The 22691-nt window shown below is 35.5% G+C and overlaps 1 protein-coding gene across 5 annotated transcripts in view; it reads right to left on the reverse strand.

Moving 5' to 3' along the window:
- Positions 1 to 22691, reverse strand: part of LOC145987946 (structural maintenance of chromosomes protein 6-like) — a 310654-nt gene that overhangs the window by 67708 nt on the left and 220255 nt on the right. For 3 of the 5 annotated variants that reach the window (XM_083122782.1, XM_083122785.1, XM_083122786.1), the window contains 3 exons: positions 15413 to 15616; positions 5062 to 5258; positions 4299 to 4445 (listed from right to left, as the gene is read on the reverse strand). In XM_083122782.1, the coding sequence (XP_082978908.1) occupies positions 4299 to 4445; positions 5062 to 5258; positions 15413 to 15616 (548 nt within the window). The remainder of the gene's footprint in view (positions 1 to 4298; positions 4446 to 5061; positions 5259 to 15412; positions 15617 to 22691) is intronic. The other 2 variants (XM_083122783.1, XM_083122784.1) reach the window with 2 other exon arrangements.

Here is a 22691-nt window from a genome sequence, read left to right on the forward strand (position 1 = left end):
AAATTTCGAACATTTCCCATCCCGAAAACTTCCCGACTTGTTTGTGTTTGTCTTGTGTAGTAGTTGTGGTGTGTAGTTTGTTTATGTTTGTGTTTATATTGTGTTATAGTTGTGAAGTATTTGTGTGTGTCTTGTGTAGTAGTTGTGCTGTCTAATGTGTTTGTGTTTGTCTTGTGTAGTAGTTCCTCCATTCATATTGGGGGTTAGGCGTAGAGCTGACAACTCTGCACTGTAAAAAAAATGTCAAGAAACAGCAATATAAGGCCATGGATGTTCACAAGGTAAAATATTCCGGAGGTAAAATAGTCCCCCTTTCGGATCTCTGGGTGGGGACTACTTTGGGAGGTCCCTGGACTAAGGATAAGCTCAGTCGGTAACGTGTCTGACTACCATGCTAAAGGTCCCGGGTTCGATCCCCGGCCGGTTCAAATCCGGGAACTTGTCTAACGATGGAAGCGGCCCCGGCGCCCACCCAGTGTCGAATAACATGGGTACCTGGGGGAAACCCTGGGGGGTAAAGGCAGTCAGGGGCATGATGCTGATCACATCACCCCCACCCACGACCGGATCAAGAAAGTGTGGGGCATTACCCCCACACCCCCTATACACCTTCATGGCATGGTGCTTTGCACAGGGGAGCACTTTACTTTTCTTTTTCTACATTAGGAATAAGGATATTAAATTAGGCACCTGGAATGTTCTGAGCCTTTACTGGCCTGGGGCATTTCAGTGTACAGTTAATGAGATAGTTAAGTATACATTAGATGTAGTAGCTGTACAGGAAGTTAGGTGGCCAGGAGAAGGGAATTGTAAAACTAAAAATTATACTTTTTTCTATGGTGGTACTGAAAATCATAATTTTGGAACAGGCTTTTTCATAAATAATAGAATTATCTCGGCTCTTAAAACAGTAGAATTTATTAATGATAGGATATCATATGAAGTTTTACAGGGTAGGTGGTGTAAAATTATTTTAATAAACATACATGCACCAACGGAAGATAAAGATGATAATACTAAAGATGATTTTTATACAGAGTTAGAACAGGTCTTTGATAAATTTTCTCAGTATGATATGAAAATTCTGTTAGGTGACTGTAATGCACAGATTGGCAAAGAAGAGACATTTAAACCCACAATTGGTAAATAAAGTCTTCATGAATTAAGTAATGATAATGGTATAAGATTGATTACTTTTGCAACCTCAAAGAATTTAATTGTGAAAAGTACCACTTTTAAAATAAAAAGGTATCCATAAATATACCTGGTCTTCTCCAGATGGTAAAACTCATAATCAGATAGACCATATTCTCATTGATAAGAGAAGGCATACTAGTATAATTGACGTTCGTACACATAGAGGTGCTGACTGTGCCAGTGACCATTATTTAGTAATTGCTAAATTAAGAGAAAGACTCTCAGTGATAAATCATAAGAAAAAAAATCTAAAAGTTTTAAAATTTGATACAGGAAAGTTTACTGATGAAAGAATTAAGAAAGATTACCAAATTAAACTGTCAAATAGATTTGATGTTTTGCAAGATTTAAATGATGATGAAAATATAAATGAAACAGACGTAAATAAGAATTGGGAGCACATACGTAATGCAATAGAATCAGCAGCTAAAGAAAGTATAGGATACCATAAACCGAGAAAAAGTAAGCCATGGTTTGATAATGAATGTCATAATCTAATAGAAATAAGAAATCAGGCTAGACTTAGGTGGTTAAATAACTCTGATGATACAAATCTAAACAATTTTAATAGAATAAAGCGAGAAGTTAACCACACGTTTAGAAGTTTAAAAGAGATTATTTGAAAGCGATATTCTAAATAGATGGAAGAACTACTTTAATGACCTTTTAAATGTCCATGTAGGAGATAAATCAGAAGTAAATGAAGTCCACACAGCAGAACCTTTCATTTCAGAACCTAACTTGACTGAAGTTAAGGATGCTATTAAAAGGCTAAAGAATAACAAAGCACCTGGCATTGATTTAATTCCAGCTGAGTTAATTAAATATGGTGGAAATTCATAAATTAATTTGTTTAATATGGAATAAAGAAGAAATCCCTCAACAGTGGAAAGAATCCATAATTGTTCCTGTGTTTAAAAAAGGTGATAAAATGAACTGCAATAATTACCGTGGAATTTCTCTACTCTCAACAACATACAAAATATTGTCTAACATTCTTTTAACAAGACTAACCCCATATGCTAATGAAATTATAGGTGATTATCAATGTGGATTTAAACGTAACAGATCAACTACAGATCAAATTTTTCACATCAGACAGACACTTGAAAAAAAGTGGGAATATAATAAAAATGTCCATCAGCTATTCATTGATTTCAAAAAAGCATATGATTCGGTCAAAAGAGATAAATTATATAATATATTAGTAGAGTTTGGAATACCTAAGAAGCTTGTTAGTATGATAAAAATATGCACCAGTGAAACAGAAAGTAAAATTCGTGTGGGTATTAATATGTCTGACAAATTTACAATTCATGATGGGTTAAAACAAGGAGATGCATTATCTCCATTGCTATTTAATTTTGCCTTAGAATATGCTGTTAGGAAGGTAAAAGAAACTAAAGAAGGACTAAAATTAAATGGTGTGACTCAGTTGTTAGCATATGCAGATGATGTAGACTTACTGGGGGATGATGTGAATACAATTAAGAATAATGCTAAAATATTTTTCAAAACTGCTAAAGAGATAGGTTTGGAAGTTAACAAAGAGAAAACTAAATATATGTTTACAGGCCGAAGTCAAGTGTTAGGTAATAATCAAAATCTAATTATTGATAACAACTCGTTTGAACCAGTTTCCAAATTCAAATACTTAGGAGTAATATTAACAAGTGAAAATTATATTAAAGAGGAAATAAAAAGTAGGCTTAATTCAGGAAATGCATGTTACTTCACTCTTCATAAACTTTTGTCTTCTCGTTTAATATCTAAGAAACTAAAAGTTAAAATATACAAAACCGTAATTTTGCCTGTAGTATTATATGGGTGTGAAACTTGGTCCCTTACATTGAAAGAGGAACATAAATTGAGAGTATTTGAAAGTAAGATCCTTAGGAAAATCTTTGGACCTAAAAGGGATGAGGAGACAGGTGAGTGGAGAAGGTTACATAATTTAGAACTACATAATTTGTATTCATGTCCAGATATTATTAGAATAATTAAATCAAGAAGACTTAGGTGGGCAGGCCATGTGGCACGAATGGGAGAGGAAAGAGGAGTTTACAGGATTCTTGTTGGGAAACCTGATGGTAAGAGACCTGTAGGAAGGCCAAGACGAAGATGGAGGGACAACGTTGAGATGGACCTAAAGGAAATCGGTAGAGATGGAAAAGAGTATATAGATCTTGCCCAAGATAGGGAAAGATGGAAGGCCTGTGTTGCTGCAGCCATGAACCTTCGGGTTTAAGAAGGCTAGGGAGTTAGTTAGTTAGACGCGTTACCGACTGTGCCACTGCGGCTATGGGTACGATCCTGAATCAAAACAAGCATCCAGCCAGAGGAAGACTCCAAATTCACCACTTCCCAAGAAAGGACGTCAAGTTCGATCCAATGTGAAAACAACGTTGATTTGTTTCTTTGATGTGAATGGGATTGTCAACAGGGAATTTGTTCCCCAAGGACAAACAGTTAACCAGCAATTTTATCTGAATGTCTTGAGAAGATTGCGTGAAAGTGTGCGATGGAAGCGTCCAGAACTATGGAGAAGTGGAATGTGGTTACAGCACCATGACAACGCCCCAGCCCACACGGCCATGTCAGTGCGATAGTTCTTGGCAAAGAACAACATGGTGCTTGTGCCCCATCCCCCGTACTCACCTGATTTAGCACCCTGTGACTTTTTTTTGTTCCCGCGGATGAAGAGGAATGTGAAAGGGAAGCGATTCCTTGACGTCAATGAGGTCAAAGACATTACGGACAAAACCTTGAAGAGTATTACGCCAGAGGAGTTTCGAAACTGTATTCAACAGTGGGAAAAACGTTGGAACAATTGCATTAAAGCACATGGGCAATACTTTGAAGGTGACCAGAGTAGACATGCTTACCTGAATGTACCTACAACATGTACATGTACGGTCAAAATAAAACAAGGTGACAAAATTCCATTTTTTTTTTGGGTACCTCCTCGTATATATGTAAAAGGTTGTGTATTTGTACATGAACGCTAGGATAACAGCAGGGCCCGCAAAATGCAAAAAGTAATTATGAATCAAAGTTATAAATATGTCGTTTGCAACATGCTCAATTCATCAAATGCCTACCTATAGGACCTCTTGGGAGTTTTATAAATTTCCCTTGAGCTTTTAATTCTTTCATTCTCTTTATGAGTTTGGGAACCCAATGGCCATAAACAGTCAGAGCATCGTTTTGTTGGCTTCTTAAAGAATTTACCCTTTGCTGAAGGTCTTCTGAAAAAATACAATATTACAATTTAATACCCAATGTTTATAAACCTTGACTTTTTAATTCAACTTTGAGCAGCAATAGTAATAAGGCACGTATGAGTAGATATTGATACGAATGCAATTTATGTTTATTTTCTTCAAATTCTCTTTCAAAACATAAACATACAAAACTTCCCAGATCTGTGCTTGTTACATACAGGATGCCTTAAAAATAATTATCAACTTGAAATTCTAATGAGATATTTATTTAGTTTTTCTACCAATGCATTATTAATTGCAAACACAGGATTGCATGCAATTCTCACCAACCTCTGAATAGTTCGGCACATTCATGCTTAGTAGCTATAATTTGCTCGGAAACGTGGGAACCCACATTTCATGTAAAATATTTATTAATGATTTTGCTTTTGCGGACAATCTCCAACATCATATTTGTGGTAAATAGTAGTACACATTGTTCCTTAGCTTTTTCCAGGACAAGTTTAATTAATGAAAAGAAACAAAAGGTATTTGCACATTCACATAATAGCTTTGGGTTACCTGTTGAATACCTATTGACTCTGAATCCTCCTAACAAGGAGAAAGGAGATAGAGTATTATAAATATAAATTAAATTTACCACATTGCCGAGTCAAATATGACTCCTCTGATCTTAGTCCTTGTTCTTCCTCTTTAAATCTCTCCAATAAGACCATCGTCACGTCTGCTTGCTGTTTTGCTGCATTCATACGTTCTGCCAATGATCTCTCCTGTTCTTCTAATTCATTTTTCTTGTGTTGAATTTCTCTTCTGCGAGCAGCATTCTCAGGATCAGACCTGAAAAGTGTGCAATGAAGTGAGAATTTATAACTAATTCAACAGAACCCTTGCAACTGAAAATGTTTTTGCCCTATATTATTGCAATTAAGTCCTTTTCCACTGTTTGGTTAATTATGAAGAGCAAGATCGAAACACAAATGGTTCCAAGAAACAAGGAGCTGGAAGGCATAAAGAAAAGCATATGAAAAATCTTCAATGTAACAGTCCTGTAATATGAGCAAAATTAGGAAAAGTAGAATTGTATGGCATGTTCGAAAATACTTTCGTAACTTGAAGTTGTGGAATCAAAAACACATGCACATACACACAGAAAGAAAGAGGGAAAGAAACGGGCGGCAATGAAAGAATAATGCCTCCATGTTTTTAACTTCAGATCAACAAGAAAGACTGTGAATGTCTATATATAATGTTGTAGAGGTGTCCTTACCCTACTAAGGTATACTCTTCTTTTCCAGATTGAGTGCTTAGAACCATGAATCTGAGGCTACAGCAATGAGCGGTCATTGAATTTCTGACGAAAGGGGGTTGCTATGTAAGGACATCTATATTCGGTTACTGAAGGCTATGGGAATGCTAGAACCATCCATTTTGCTGATGCATTGGGACACACATGATGTTATTATCATTAACTTTCTTTAGTGGGCAACAATCAATCACCAGCAAGACTTAAGCCACTACATCATCTCACTACTTATCAGGAAGATGAGACCACAGGAAGACATTCATTCACACAAATTCATCGTGATTATGCCAGACTACATATGTTATTCTTCACAACCTAGGCAATTGACAAAATGAGGAGGTCCATTGTACCTCATCCACTTTACAACCCTGATTTGGTCCCATCTGATTCATATCTGTTTGAGCCTTTAAAGGACAACCTACATGGTTTCAGTTTCAATAACTTGAAAAGGGTTAAAGCAGCTGTAAATTCATGGGCACGAAAGCAACCCTCAGTAGTCCAAGTGAATGCAAAACCTGGCCAAAATCCTAAAATTGAAATTGCAAAAGTAGGTTCAGTACCCTTATAATTCTAGAGTAAAAGGTTCATTCTATTGAAAACTACCTGATGTTACACATTAAGTGTCGTCCTCAGTTGGCTACCAACCCTGGAAGTGTGGCTATGATGTGACCTTTGTTAGTTTCTTGCAGAAAGGACTTTTCCACATAGTTAGTTGTGTGTCTTTATAAACTTTTATTGAATGCCAATTGCAGTTTGAAACTCATTTTTTGTTAGTTTTAAGCTCAAATTATAAAGTGATACTTTTGTCATCTGGTTTAATCAAGTATTAAATTGTTAATGTGACGGAACTCAAGTTAGTGCTAAAAACCACAGATTTCATCATTTTCAATAAATCTCGTGGAGTTACAAAACAACTCAAACAAGCTCAAGTTAAGATTAAACCATCTTATGTTAGAATAATGTTTCTAGTTTCAGGATCTATAGTTTTTGCCTGTTCTTGCCCCTTTTCGTAAATAGTCGTAAAATGCAATTGGATATGCAAGATCTTCATTCTTCTTAAGTTGGGTTGGAATGGACATCTGGAAAATTTCAATGTAAGCAGAGCGCCAAGGAAGAGGGATTTCAAGTCACATATATTTTCTTCACATCCCTTGTGCAACTTAGGATACACTATGAATGTAAAAAACTAGGAAAAGTTGCTATTTGACAAAATCTTTGACCTTCAACGACAAGATTTTTCTGGCTAATCAGGAATTAAAAAAGAAAACCACGGCCTCACTGAAAAGTGTACTTAGTGGCATGTGTGTGTGTGACACGACTCCAAAAAATATGAAGGTAATAGATTTTAGCAGGAATGAACATCTGGACACATTCCAGATTAGCCTCTCCAGGTTACGTTACACTTCGTGAAACTGCATGGAAATCAAAGCATGGCAGGAGAGTTGCAAGGTAAATAAACAGTTGTTGAAGAAAATGAAACAGATGATACAAGCCGAGATGAAGATGGAATTAGGCATCGTTATAGATGCACCAAGGCAAATGGGACGACGACAAAAATACCGAAAAAAAAAAATTCCCAGAACTCGAAGAAAGTGGTGGATATAACTGGAATAGACAGAGACCTCCTCAAGAAATGATCCTATAGACACTATCTTATGGATTGGGCCTAAACGTGGTGAAATTTGAGATGGGTAGCAAGTAGAAAATTGAACTGCACTTCTTGCTCTATCAACATCCAAACTTCCATACACAAGATACTTCTCCATGGTCCAGCGATTATTTTGAAAATGCTAGAAACAAGAATATAAAGATGTATTATCCATAACATCATACTCGGACCAATTCTTGGGGGAGGGGGCAGGAGATGACGCATGTAATCCTTCAACTCCTGACATTCAGTCATTTCCACAGAGCTAGACACTTCAAAATGATGTATTAGACTTCCTTAGACTCCAGTCACTGGCTGATGTTGAAACCAATCAAGATGGGAATTGTAAATACATTGAACAACGCATAAGTCGTGGTTTACTGTATTGTGAGCAGGGGTGCCCATCCCCCAAGGCCAATGGCACAATCCCCCCCCCCAAAAGCCAATGACACATCCCCCCAAAAGCCAATGAAGCGCGGCCCCCCATAAAGTATTCACTTGACACTTGATACTTTATTCACTTCACTTGATACTCCACATCCTGAGTTATTCCTTTTTTTTTATCGAACATGTCACTATTACATCAAATACTGTGTAGTGCAAAGTGGAAACTCGATGATCTGTTTTGTGTCTAGTATGAGCAAGGTTTACCATTAATCCGGGGATAAGAGATGAATTGCCATATCAAACTACATCGTATGGATATAAAGATAACTCTTGACATATTTAACGTCATAAAATGCATTATCATTTTTAATCTGCTGAAATTGATATGAAATAACAATGTGTGAGTTCTGTTAAGATTAAATATACTGATATTTGGAAATACGTACAATAGGTAATTATATGAATTTTAGTAAAGACACGTATTGACTTTTTACTATTTACTTATTTTGCTCATTCATTAACAGATATATATGAACAATTGTTTTCCTAGTACGAACTAAAAACTTAATATTTTGTAGAAAGAAACCAATTAATTGTATATATTGAACCACAGCTTACACAGTACATTTTTATGACAACAAGAAATCTTAAGTTCTCAGAGTATCACGTGAATGGTAAGCTGTATTACTCTTTTTGCTTCATTTCTTGATTACTCATTGAAAAAGAAAATCAGAAGTAAAACATATGTGCTGTTTTCAAATTAATGTTTATTTACAAGACAGCATTGATACTAAAACAAACTTTGGTATGAAGATCTTAAAATAGCATTTTGTCTCTGAATACTGGACCTTGCAAATTTATCTGTTATTTCATGATTTAGAATTTGTGCAAGAATGTCACTCTCACTACACAAAATAAGCAAACTTGACAATCATGAATCCCCAAAACTGGAACGCAACCTACTTTTAATAACCTTTAATCAAACATCACCCAAAAATCGTGTATGCATTACCTCCCCAAAATCATTCATCATATTCCCCTCCAAATAGTTCGGATGAATAAGTAATAATTGATGTTTATTTGAATACAATACCATGTTAAGCTGTCCATATATTTTTTCGAAATAACGGATACTAACTAACATATTGATTCGTTAAGTGTAATAAGTTAAATTATATAAATATACATTTAAGCAGTGTTTGTGAATGGAGAATGAGATTTATAAAACCCACAATTTGAGTATTTAACAGAAATTGTTACACAACTTCAGATAGAAAATTTCACCTGGGCAAACCAAATAGCATGCTGGAGCCGTGTGACAGATTCAATTATTGTTTCATGAGAATTACAGAACCTTAGCTAGAAATTCCTAAGCTAATGGCGAAAATTTAATACGGTTCCTCCTTCAAAGAACTCAACACCTCAGTGCAAAAGTTGCTTGTCAAAGTAAAATTGTCCTGTGACAAGATGTTAGAAATGCGAAGGAATTTGATATTATTTATTTTTATTTTTCTGTTTTATCGTGTAACGTGCAAGATGTTACTGTATGTACATTTAGTACAATTATTACAGCATACAGGGAATCAATACTATAATATTACTGCAAAAATTAGTACATCTTCCAAATGATGCACCTGCTTTAAATTAAGCAGTATAGCAACACTACAAGCATTATACGTTAAGAAGTGATGTTATATGATGCAGCTATAGTATAAAACTTTAGTAAAATGCGGAACACGCATTTTCATTTTTTTACATCCATTTGTTTGACGTCTTTCAAGAATATTAATTTAATGGGATGTGAATACTTTCTTAGACCCTGCGATATTTACTCTTTTCCACCTTCTCTTTTCACACGTTTGGCACCAAAAACATGTGGATAACATATCACTAAACATAATCCCCTAAATATAATATTACAACTCTCCCCCACTACAGAAATCCATTTTCAATCTAAGATTTAACACTTTATCAAGAGCTTCATAATATAAAAAAAGGACGTTAAAAGATGTACTTACGTATGCGAGTATGTTGTTCCAATATTTCTTACTGTAGAACGAGATGAAAGCCCCAAAGAATGTGGAAAAATACTTTACTGATTATAAGAAAGGAAAGACGACTAGCGAAATACCGGAAAAACAGAAGGGAGTTTATCGAATAGAATGTCAATGTGGGAAGGAGTACATAGGACAGACAGGTCGAAATATGGGTAAAAGATGGAGCGAACATGAAAAAGATATAAGAGAAAAAGTTCCCAAAACAGGTCTCTCCGAACAAATTTTGGAAAGTGGACATAGAATCGCAAAAAAGGAGATAATTAGAAAAGAGAAGAGGAAGTTAGGAAGAAATGTGTATGAAACAGCGAATATTTGTAGAGGGGGGAAGAATAATCTTAATAGGGATGAAGGAAATTTAGAAGAAGGGTGGATCAATTTCCTCAAAAAATGGGACACAGCCTGGAAGATTGAACCCAATATTGGTTTCCACATCACTCCGGAAGTTATCCAAGCTGCCCGGGAAGAACGTGAATTTACGTTGGATTTGTGACGTGATAAGGAGAAATGAGAAAATAAAGGGGAGAGGAAAACATTCGTGGTGAACTGACCTTCATGTAGATTAGGAAGCACAGTTGGGTAGGAATAGCCGAACCTGCAAGTTGTATAGTGATACATGCAGGTTTTTTAGTTTTTTAACATTTTTAACAGGAGAATAGGTTTATTGTGCAAGTTTTTTTTAGTGAACAACGAGCTTTTTATATACCTCTAGGGCGAGGATATAATATTTTAAATGTATCCACACCAACCCTTGTCCACAATCCACAATCCTTATATTACATTTCGACGTGGTACTATGCTAAGTACCTAGTTTTTTCATACGAACCTGAAGAAGGGGATAGTTAATCTCCGAAACGTCGTTCTCCAGTAAGAAATATTGGAACAATATACTCGCATTCGTAAGTACAGTTTTTAACGTAACGTAACGTAACCAAACCTACAAAATGCTAAGAGCTTCATATCTCCCCCCTTAAATTTAATACCCAATCCTCCCACCAAAATTTTAGTGGCAATTTTAGACTTATTGTTTATGTTGAAGAGTGGATGTTGCCTCCTCCAAAACAAATAATTCTCAGTCAACAGAATTTTCGCAACAGTCTAGACAATAATAATATACAAGAATTGGATACCCCTCAATTGAAAGCTCAATCCCCCCTAACTAAAATATCCTCTAGACTTAACACTGATATTCAAGAGTTGGATATTGCCCCCCCCCTATGTTTAATATTCATTCCCCCCCCAGAATCCACGTGCCAATATGTAAGAGTTGGATACTTCTTTCCAACCCCCTTCCGGATTATACATATTACTCTTTACATTTTCCTTGGAAGTCTACAAATTGCTATTTGTATAGCAGCAATGGTAACTTGTGTCTAATGTTATATTGTTCACCTCAAATTTTCATCATAAAAATCCCCCCCCCCCCTTTCCAAATTGGGTGGATGCAACAGGCATTCACAAACTCACCTGTGAGCACCCCTGCCCCTAAGTACTGTCTTTTCTTCATTTAATGGATTAAATATGGTTCCCTTAAGGTGTAAAATTTTTACATATATTTTAGAAAAATATATAAATGTTGAATTTCATGTTATTTGAAAAGGAAAAATCCCCCCCAAAAAAATCTCGATGGCACAGTCTGCACCATAGTCCCCCCTTTTGGGCGCCCCTGTGAGTGCAACTGGCATTAAAGTATATAATGCTGTCCAATATTGTGTTCTTTCACTAAAATGATAGAATATGCAAAAAAAAAATCTGCATTCAGAGGTCACAGGCCAAAACATGAATTTTGACCAGGTTTTCCATGCATATGGACCACCGTGCAACCTCAAGAATTTTACCAAACTGGATTTCAAACTTGCATTCGATGTAGTTTTGTGTTCAGGATACTTCAGGCTACAATCAGTGTAGTTTTGCTCCGATGTATTCATTATTAAAGTCTTGTTAATAGACGAGGCATTTCTTCATATTTTGTAGGACAAAACATGAACTGAAAAACATACCTCATTGGAGTCATCAAATAATGGAAGATTAGTGAGAATGCTCCCAAGTTATAATGACCAAGATTAAAATGTAAAGTTGTTCTCTTGCATATACAGGTAATTATGTTTGAAGACAAATATTACTAACAGATATTACTAACAGACAGAAGGCATAGCCATGTGTAAACTTCTAACCACAGGACTGGCAAACTTGGTTTTGGAAGCCCTAGGAACAGAAATACAAGATGACAAATTTACACAAGTGATCTCCCATAGATATGTGGATGATTTCTTTATAATACCCAGTACATAAAAAAGAAGAATGCCTGAATTATATACAATATTGAAATACCGTCTGTAGCACCATAAATATCAAAACTTTAAAAAAAAAGAAAGTTTTAAAAAGTTTTAGACCAACATATACACGGATAGCAATCAATTCCAGACTTTAATATGCAGAAAACCTACATCAGGTTGTAGAATGTGTCCAACTCTAATCACTCCGCAGGATAAAGAAGAACATATGCAATAACTTTGTAAGAAGAGAACCGTATCTATTTTCGAATCAGGAGCAAACTAGAAGCTGCAAAGAAACTAGCTATAATGAACAAATATAGAACTTATTATATCACCTTAGGAAAGTTAGAAGGAGAATAAGAAACAAAAAGTCGTACAAGCCAAGGATCCTAAACTAGAAAGTGGTAAGGACCCTTAGAAGTGTCCCGGAAAAAAGAAATTACAGAATCAGGGTTCCCACATGAACTCTAAATGTAATTTCCATTAGAATTCCCTGAGTTTTCCAGAATCATCATATTTTTTTCCAGTAACTGAATAGCTACTACATTACTATTTTAAAGTTATTTTGCAATGTTCTTCCATTTTTCCTTTGTACTCATGGACGTCCGGAATGGGAGGCAATGAAAAATGGAGAAATAAAGGTAAACAACACGCTTCAGGATGAGGACATCAAGAGGATGTTATAGCCCCTCACGTTGCACAGACTTTAATCCAAACGAGCATGTCTGGACACACTGGGAGATGCAGGAGGAGTTTGAAGGCTCCTCCAAGAGCTTATCGATAATCTTATTGATTACATGTAAAGCAGGTATGCAGCAGTGTTAGCAGTTGCAGCAGACCACACACGTTACTACAGGAAGATTTCTGTTGTGAACATCTCTGTTTGTAACAACTTATTCTGCCATGGTACACTCACTTGTAGTGTGTCGGATCATGCATCACTTGCATAAACACCATCTTGGGCTCTGCTGTAGCTGTAATTGTTCATAATGTTAACTGTATCTGTTGAGGGAATGCCCAAAACACATGGAAATAAATCACTTTGCACTGCTTTCTGGGTCGTTTATGTATTTTCTGGTTTGCTCCCCTAATTTTTTCAACCAGTGTATTATTAAATGTGAGTTAGTGTCTGTGTAACTCAAGAAGAATCTTTGGGATCCACATGCAGCAGTGATTTATCCACTCACCCAACACCTCCCTTAACACCCTCCAAATATTAATTAACACCCCTAAAATTTTTCACAAGGCCCAATTTACGGTAATCTTGGCTCCAAATATACCATTACACACCCCTAAGTACTACCTTACACCCCCTTGAGATGGAAAATCCTGGATAAACCTGAACATGCAGTCACGTATGAGCCACTGTGAAGGTCCTTCCAGCCAGCGATTTATCTACACATCCTCCAACAGCCCCCAAAAATTTGCTGAACAACCTGTAAAACTTTTCGCAAATGCCCTATTTATGATCATTTAGGCTCTAAATTAAGCCTTAACCTTAACTCATAACTAAATACAGACTTACAACCCACAATTGAAAATTCTGAATAAACCTCTGCTTCCACCCATCTGGCTGTTGTTGAACATCTTCCTCCACTCATGAATTTGCTGTGTAGTAGACATGCATAGGGATATTGAATTTTAATTTGTCATAGAATTTCTAAACATTTTAGGCTTTCAGAGGACAAGAAAACCGCTCCTTTTCACTGGCGCACATGTATGGGCTTCTGAAGTTTACTTGATCAGCATCATAGCTTTCAGGTCGTTTTGTAACTAACAGCTGATAACTCATGTAAATTTGAGTTGTATACAGCGTAGACTTTTAAGGTTTTCATTCCACTCTCTTTCACAATAAAGGAATAAGGATCCAGATTTTTGTGGTAGTTTTCAAAATGTATTACAGTGCACAAAATAAATTCAAATTTATCATACAAATAGAGCACTTTTGATGAACAGAAGTTTACAAATGAAAATAACAATTGAACTTTAATGCAAAATCAGCATACATCTAAAAGGCAATATCTTCAAAGTAGATTGTGCAAACCAAGTTACAGAATTTGTAATTATTAGTACATACTAGTTATAATGATTATCAACAAGCAGGAGGATATTCTAGTCCTTCAGATATGGAGATTTCCAGGAGATTTTAATTTTTTCCAGATTCCATGAGATTTCCAGATTCTCAAGGTTTACCAGGTGTGTGAGAACCCTGAGAATAGCATGTATGCCTTCAAAATCAATTGGGAATTGATTTGCATAAAGTAAAACTTATTATAGGAATCCATTTTTATTGTAACAGATAATATATAGACAAAGTTAAAGAGGAATTACAGAGAGAACCTCACAATGTTATACAGTGGAACCCTGAATTTATGTTTTTCAGGGGCCCATAAATGAAAAAAATTAAAAAAGGAAACATAAAAAAGGGAAAGAATAAGGGAGGGGTGAAACTCAAGTGAGAGTGAGAAGCGAATACACAATACAAGCAATACATGATTCTCAAGAAGGTTGTTTTTAAAAAGTGATTTTAATTTTAAAGTGAAGTGTGTGAGCACATGCTGATGAAGTGCTGACATAAAATTTACTGATACCAATAACTCATATTCTGCTGGTCTGATATACGTAAATTACAAAAATTACATGAAGAACTTGAATGGGTCATTCACCCCTTAACCAGTTGCCTCAGAAAAAGAAACTCGACTGATTGGTTGATTTTGTTTATTTTACTTTGCATTTCTGTCACTTTGGGCTAATTGCAAAGATGACGATGAACAATGATGTGATGAAATTGATGAAAGGATGCTTACAACGGACACCCATGCCTGGGTTCGAACCAAGGACCCTTTGCATCATAATGTGATGTGATAACCATTCCGCCATGGAGGTTGGCAGAAAAAGAAACTGACTATTTAGACATTTACTTTAAAAAACAGGGTACATGAATGATAAGATTACCTTTATATTTATAAGGAAAATAACAAAAATGGCAGAATTGTACACAGGCTTATAAGCTATTTTTAGACATATCGATCCCTACAAATATCAGTAAAATTGTCAACAATTTTTCTAATATACCTGTATACCTATCACAGATTTACTGTTATATATCAGCCATTTCAAACTCATAAAACTAGAGAATACTATTCTTTACGACTTGCATGGGAACCTAAAACATAAAGTATTATTTAACCAAATCTTCTTCATCAGTGATTTTCATCTGCTAAATGGATCTGTCTGCAAATTTAGAAGCTGAAGCTATGAAGTTTTGTTGTGTTGTCAGGTTTTTTAAAAATGTTCAAAATAACAACTAATGAAACACTTACATCTTCTCCATTTTATCTATTTCATCCTTGAGCCTCTTTATGTCATTTCTTTGTCTGGTAAGTCGATTCTGCGTTGTTCTATATACTTCCAACTTCTTAGAGTACAATTCCTTTCTTTCCTTTAAATTTTGCTTAGTCTCTTCCAAGCGTTTGTCTACAGTCTGCAGGTTTTCCTTGATTTCAGATAACTGTTCCGATATTTGGCTGAAATTTAATAAATAAATTAGTGTTTAACAGCATAAACATGTCAATATGGGGTCTATCCAAATGAAGTGATACAACATGGTTGCTTGACCATCTTTAAAAAAGTATATATTTTGTGTGGTGTGAGCCCCATATGTTGACAGTTCAGAACCAGTGTTATTTTATTTTTACTATCACCGATTTGAAGATGGCAGGCATTTTATTACCATGGCGCATGTTATTTTCTCCCTTCATAAGCATCAACGGCAAAGTTTTTATCTCAGTTGTACACAATTTGGTTGTATTACCTATATCACAAGCAGGATTAGTTGCTCCATGTAAAGTTTGTGTCACGAGAAGTTAAATGTTAGAGTTAGATATACAAAATTGTCATAACAGATACCAAGTCAGCTTAGAGTAATGCCACAAAAGAAAAAATATATACTGCTGGACAAAAAAAACCGGACACTTGCATTTTTTGTGATAACGCAATGGGTCGATAAAAGCTCTGATTCTAGGGCTAACTAAATGTTGCAGAAACTGAATTAAGTACGAATGCATAAGCAAAGTCCGAGCCTATGAATGGTGCATATGGTACTACATGATCTGCCGAACATTCTGTAATATACCTGCGAGCTGTCATTGCAATTCAGATGTCAAATATTAAGGTGTCCGGTTTTCATTGTCCAGCAGTATATATACAAACAGAAGGTAAAATTTTGTAAATCAGAATATCTCGAATGGTAATGTCCACTTAAAACATATAAGTTTACAACATGCAGGATGCATTTTAACTAAAATTACAGTGGAACCTCGATTTTATATTTTTCAGAGGACCAATCTGAATAAACTTAAAATGTGGGAAAAAGTATAATCGAAGAAAATTTTATAGCATTTTCCTATGTTGGGACCATCCAAATTGAATGTACAATTTTGGAAAATGTAAAATTGAGGAACATAAAATTGGGGTTTCACTGTATATAAATAACTCAAAAATAAAACACATGTGGTAAGATATGTATACAAGGAAGTTTAAAGTCAGATACCATGTTTATGTACAAATATTAACCTTTAGAGGATGGATCCTTGCATGCATGTCTAGTCTATCTGGAACTTTTCAAGTGCGCACTTTTCAAACTTTCCGCAATATACATAACAAAATTGAAGCTTGAGGACTAATTGTTGTAGAGATGAAATCGGTTATGTTTTTCTATTTGGAATCAGAGTATTTTTAGCGATAGTAAAATTTATACACTGTACCTCTTAATAGTGAAAGAAGGAAGAATACATTTGAAAATTAACAAAGAAATTTGTATTCGGCACATACCTATGGGCACCAACATAGATCAAATATAATGAAAAATGTAGTATGTAGCACTGGTACATTCCTACAACCATGTCAAGTTGCATTGTAAATAAGCTGAGAAAGAAAAAAATAAAGAGAATGTATAAGAGTGGCAGTGTTGCCAGCTTACGGAAAGAATTTCCAAATTTTGCTTCTGGCATCGTCAGTGCTATGGATAATGGATGAAACATATTTGCAGAGCAGCACAACTAAACACCACTCTTTTAGGACATGTAATGCCCATCCTCATTTTAGGGCAACATTCTCAAAAGTCATAATTTTTGGGAACATTTTGAAAATTAGGCATTGCCTCATGGACCCGTAATTGTCATACATTGTCAAAATATTATTTTGTTCTCATCATTACATGTAACAAATGTATCAGCAAAAAGCGGTGGTTGAGGAGTTATATCCAATTCTATAAGATCTATTCCATAATACTCAGAGGGAAACAAAGGACTTGTTTAATTCGGCTTGGTAATTGAAGGGCTCGAGTGTAAACATGGTAAGTGACATTTTGGTCATTTTGGAGTTACAATGTGCATCGTGTAGGACATCGTAAATGGAGTCAAATCATACTCGAAGTGTTTCATTTCGTCAACAGATGACAGAGGTAGACATGTTGAAAGTTATGGTACCTACCAGTTGTTTCATGTAAAGTATGGTAGGTAGCAAAGATGGCAGCGAAACGGCTGTTACTGAATTGCAACGTGCCTCAGAAAGTTCGCGAGTATTGAGGCAACAGCAAAGATGAGAACGAGTTAGAAAGTGTATATGATTCTCATAATGACCCGGAATATGTACCACCAACTAAGAATGAGGATAATGAAGAGGTTGCCAATCAAAACTGAACTAAACTGTGTGTGGCCACGTACATTCTATTTCATGTAAAACGTGTTATCTACTGTAGATACCATTGTTTACATGCAGCAGTGCTCATAATGGCAGTTTCGAATTAAATTTTACTCTCATACCCAGTGGCGGCTCGTGGTGAACCAAAGTGGAGGGGCGACAGGTCATAAATTTGCTCTACTTGTAATGTGAGTTTAATTGATTAATTTCGTATATAACAGCCAACATGATAAGAAATTGATATATTCGTCTTTACCGAATATCATGTTTTGCACGTTTGCACATATTATGATAAATTAATAATTATTTAACAGTAATGCGAAGATTACGAAAGATGAAAGAAGAAATAGAGTTCTAACAGATTTAGTTGTTTGTTTTTTAACTTAACAGAGGGGAAAATTGATAAGCACAATGACGAATATTTACGTGCATTGAACGTGAAAATTACTAGTAAATATGTTACACAAAAAACGTTTCCTGTCCAACATGACTAATTGATATATGAAATAGGACAGCAAAGTAAATATCTCACTGGAAAGGTGATATCTGCGTTACCAGAAGCTCAAGCTCTACAGTAAAAACTTCAAACTTGCCAGAAATCTTCTTCAGACATGCTTGTTCTAGATTCAAATTCGGTCTAGGCCAGCCTAGGTTTTTTATGTTTATTTTATTCATCCAGACTTCTGGTAGAAAAACTTCGCACCAACAAGTTCTCCACATAGCTTGTCGCAACAAACGCACAACTACAGCACACTACCGAAAAAGCTTCACTTTTCCATGGAAAACGAAGAAACAACAAGCAAAGAGATTCGAGTATTCTCTTTGCAACAAGTGTCAATGCTATCGTCATAGAAAACTATTTATTCTATGCTATCGTCTTCCCATGCAGTCATTTTATTGCCTCAGGGTTGCCAGACAATTTTGCCAAATTTTCAGAAATTCGTAGTACACAGGTTTCTGTAGCGGTTTTTGGTGAGTTTAGATGACTAGTTTCTAATTTATTTAACAGCCGGCTTGAAAAGAAATTGTGAAACTTTGTCACACTATCAGTGTTTCTTTCAAAACGTGCTAATCAAAACATGTAATTAAATCTAATTTTGTGAGTAACACGAAGCTGCAGCCGACTTCCGTGGCTAGCATACAGCATTGCAAAGCCATGGATCCTGGGTTCGAATCCCGGCCTGGACATGGGTGTTCTTTGTGAGTGCCCTTCCATCATATAATTATCACTTATCCTCATCGTCGTGATTACCGAAAAGTAGCAGAAAGCGACGGTAAATAACAAATTTCAAGCACCTGTCTGTACTTTTTCAGTTACCGATATTTTCTTTCCTCTTTGGAAATTGCATTATTTATTGCTCTATGGAATACATAATGATTTCTTTCCACGGTTGGTAATTTTCCTTCTTGTGTTAACTTCATTGCTTCTGGCAACTCTTCATTGTTTACCGTTCTCCGGAGAGAGGGCCAGTTTCTCCTAGGGGGTTGGTTTCGGACGACAAAACTTCCGTCCTCCCAGCCCATTCCCAGCCACAGATCCCGTGCGTGTTATTCCGCCAGTTCCCTCGCCTCTTACACCCCCCCCCCCCCCGCGGCCGCGCCTGAAAATGCTCTACGTCTCGTAAGGTGGGAGGACGCCGCCCCGCCAGATTTCTCTCGAAGTTCCGCATTCCCCCGCATGGTGGCGTGCAAACTTCGCAATTGTCGCAGAAGAATGAATACAGAACCGACTAACCAACGATCTATAAGCAACGGAATATTTGTAATTCAGACAATGTAAAAGATAATATAAATGTTATAGTATGTTTGTTCACTTGTGATTACACACGGCATAAGGACACACGGCGTCCGTATCGTCCTTATGAGCGGCCGCCCCTGCTCATACCTAGATGTGAACTGCGATCTAGTAGAGAAGCATATACTTTTCTTCTACTAGATATAAATAACTGTAGTCACATAGAAATTCCTTTTATTTTGAATTGGGTATCCACATTTAAGGCTACATTAAGATACCATGCCTTACAAGCAACGTCAAAAATGTATTACACTTAAGGAATATGTAATTTGATCTGAATCATATCGATTATTTGGAACAGTTTAGTTCTTTTATAAAATATTTCTTTCATAAATCTGTAATGCGCACTTTAAAAGTTATAATATTTTTATGGTTGACCTAATATCGTATTTGTAATATAATTAACTTTCATATTTATTAGGGATGGGACCAATTAATCGGTACTCTATCGGCATCGGACGATATAGGCTTTGGTTTGAGTTGGTGTTTTAAGTCCACTTTATACACAGTCAGGCTAATCGGGACTGGATCTACAGTTTAAAGTGGGATCCCAACCACTTGTGCCTCCACCGGGTATCGAACCCGAGACCCCTTGTTTACAAGGCAATGACGCTACCACTGCGCCATGGGGGAGGCCCACGATATAGGTATATCGGTGTATCGGTTTATCGGTAAAATTACAGATTATTTTACCGATCTGATATATCGATAAATATCTTATAATTTAGTGCAAAATTCTGCCATTTTGTTGTAATTTTTATGGATAATCTCCATGCCCTTCTTTCTAAAAAAGTAAATGTCTAAATATTCAACTTCTTTTGAACTGCGGTCATCTCGAAACACACATTTATTAAGTAGATCAATTAACATTTCAGGTTCTTCAAGGGCCATTTCTAATTTTATATCGGATTGGAAGGATATCGGTTATCAGTATCGGTAAATTTTATATCGGTACTTTATCGGTATCGGCAAAAATTTCATATTGGCCCATCCCTAATATTTATGATGTGTGACTGATGAAAGCCAATTATTTCGTTGTTGATATTGCAATATGTCTTCTTCTTGGTTCGAAATAACTATTTTAATCCATAAGAACTAAATATCAGTGAAAACTATTAAAAACTTAAGCCCAGTGTACATTTGAAATCATGCATTACAAACATGTCAAGTTAAAGAAAAATACAACAGAAAGTTACAAGGTCATAAGTGTGTCTTCATTGATTTGCTTTATTTTATTTTGGATCTTGTGTCACTTTTGGCTTATTTGCGAAGATTGAGATGAGTGATGACATGATGAAATTGATGAATAAACACTCATAAACATCATGCGCAGGCCGGGATTCGAACTGGCATCACATCGTGACTTCCTAACCACTCCACTACGGGGGCTGGTAATTATTATCTTGAAGATAGAGATTTCAACTAGGGATGGCCTTTTCAATCGTTTTTCAATTTTTGAAAGTGAAATTTTTCGATTTTTCGTTTTTCGGATTTTCGTTTATCAAAAAAAAAATATCTGTTTTCGCTTTCTTGATTTTCGAAAAAAAAATCTCAATTTTTTTTTAAAAAAAATATGGTTTTTCGAAAGAAAATATAGTTTTTCATTTTTCGAAAAACAAATAGTTTTCAAAAAAATATAGTTTTTTCCAAAAAAGTCGTTTTTTGAAGAAAGAAAAAAGTAGTTTCTCGAAGAAAAGTCGTTTTTCGAAAAAATCGTTTTTTGAAAAAAAAATTTCGTTTTTCGAAGAAGAAAAAACGTTTTTTGAAGAAAAAAAAATCGTTTTTCGTTTTCAAAAAAAAAAAAAAAAAAAAGGCCATCCCTATTTTATGCATAAATTGCTTATTGAATCACAAAAACCTAATATTGCCATTGTATGCAAATTGGATAGTCTACGTAACACAGCTATGTATCGAGAGGTTTGTGAATCCCATTCTGCTTGGCATGCTGAGGTAATAAATAGAGCCTCTTTGTGTGTGAAGTAGACATGTGAAGCTGAAAAACCGCTCATATATAAACATTTTTTACTAATATTGATCTCCATATATAAATAAGGAAGTTATTTTTAATCACAAGCATTCAGAACTTATTTTTTTAAATACTAACATAATAAAACGATGAAATCTACTTTTCTAATGGTGTTCATTTCAGTCATAGACATAGGAAAGCAAAAACATGTTACAACAAGTAGCTCAGGTTTATTGAATAAAATTATTATTATTAAAGGCTTTCATTTTTGTGTTACAAATTGTTACGGTTGCTATAAAAAGTCTAATGTCAAAATATTGTTATTGAACTGACATCACAAGTTAACTTGAATAAATCGGTATCTGATCATTCATTTTGATAATATCGTTGCATGTAAAGCATGATAACTACAACAAATCCTTGAACAACCCTCAAACAAATCGCATGTAGCACTACCGAAAAAAATAATTTGGATGAAATATCATGTTTGTATGATAGTAAACATACAAGTGAATCATATTTGCTGTAAATAATTTAGAAATTTATTTTAATTTGTAAATCAGATTTTTTTGAAACATCAACTTTCAATATCTCGAAACCTACATTTTGTCACTTACCATGTTGTACACCCGAACCCTTCAATTATAGTAACATTGGATATATTGGGTTATAATTCGAGTATGTCACACCTTGGTATGCATACAAATGAACAAACAAGAAGGAATCAAGGGGCCTCCCCAATGGTGTAGTGGTAACGTCATTGCCTTGTAATTAAGTGGTCCCAAATTCCATACCTGGAGGAGGCCCATAATGGTTCTGGCCCCACTTTAAACCATAGGACCAGTCCCGATTACCCTTCTGTAAGCATAGTGGCCTTAAAATAAAAAGTCAAACCATTTAACAAGACATAACTGAAAAAGTTATACATGCAGCATCAAAATACTTGTGACCCATCCTCTAAAGTTTAATATCACTTGATGTTCTCAAAATGGTTGAGGGGGGGGGGGATGACAATCAGCACATTATAATCAATATTATGTGGAGATGAGAACATTGGTGGTTAACTCTTCTTGTGATTGACGTGATGTTATAGAATCTGAATAGAGTGAAATCCTGATTTTACAATGGTGGCTTCTCT

Source organism: Lepisma saccharinum, chromosome 5 (assembly GCF_977018435.1).
Source record: "Lepisma saccharinum chromosome 5, izLepSacc3.1, whole genome shotgun sequence".
NCBI classification, from domain to species: domain Eukaryota; kingdom Metazoa; phylum Arthropoda; class Insecta; order Zygentoma; family Lepismatidae; genus Lepisma; species Lepisma saccharinum.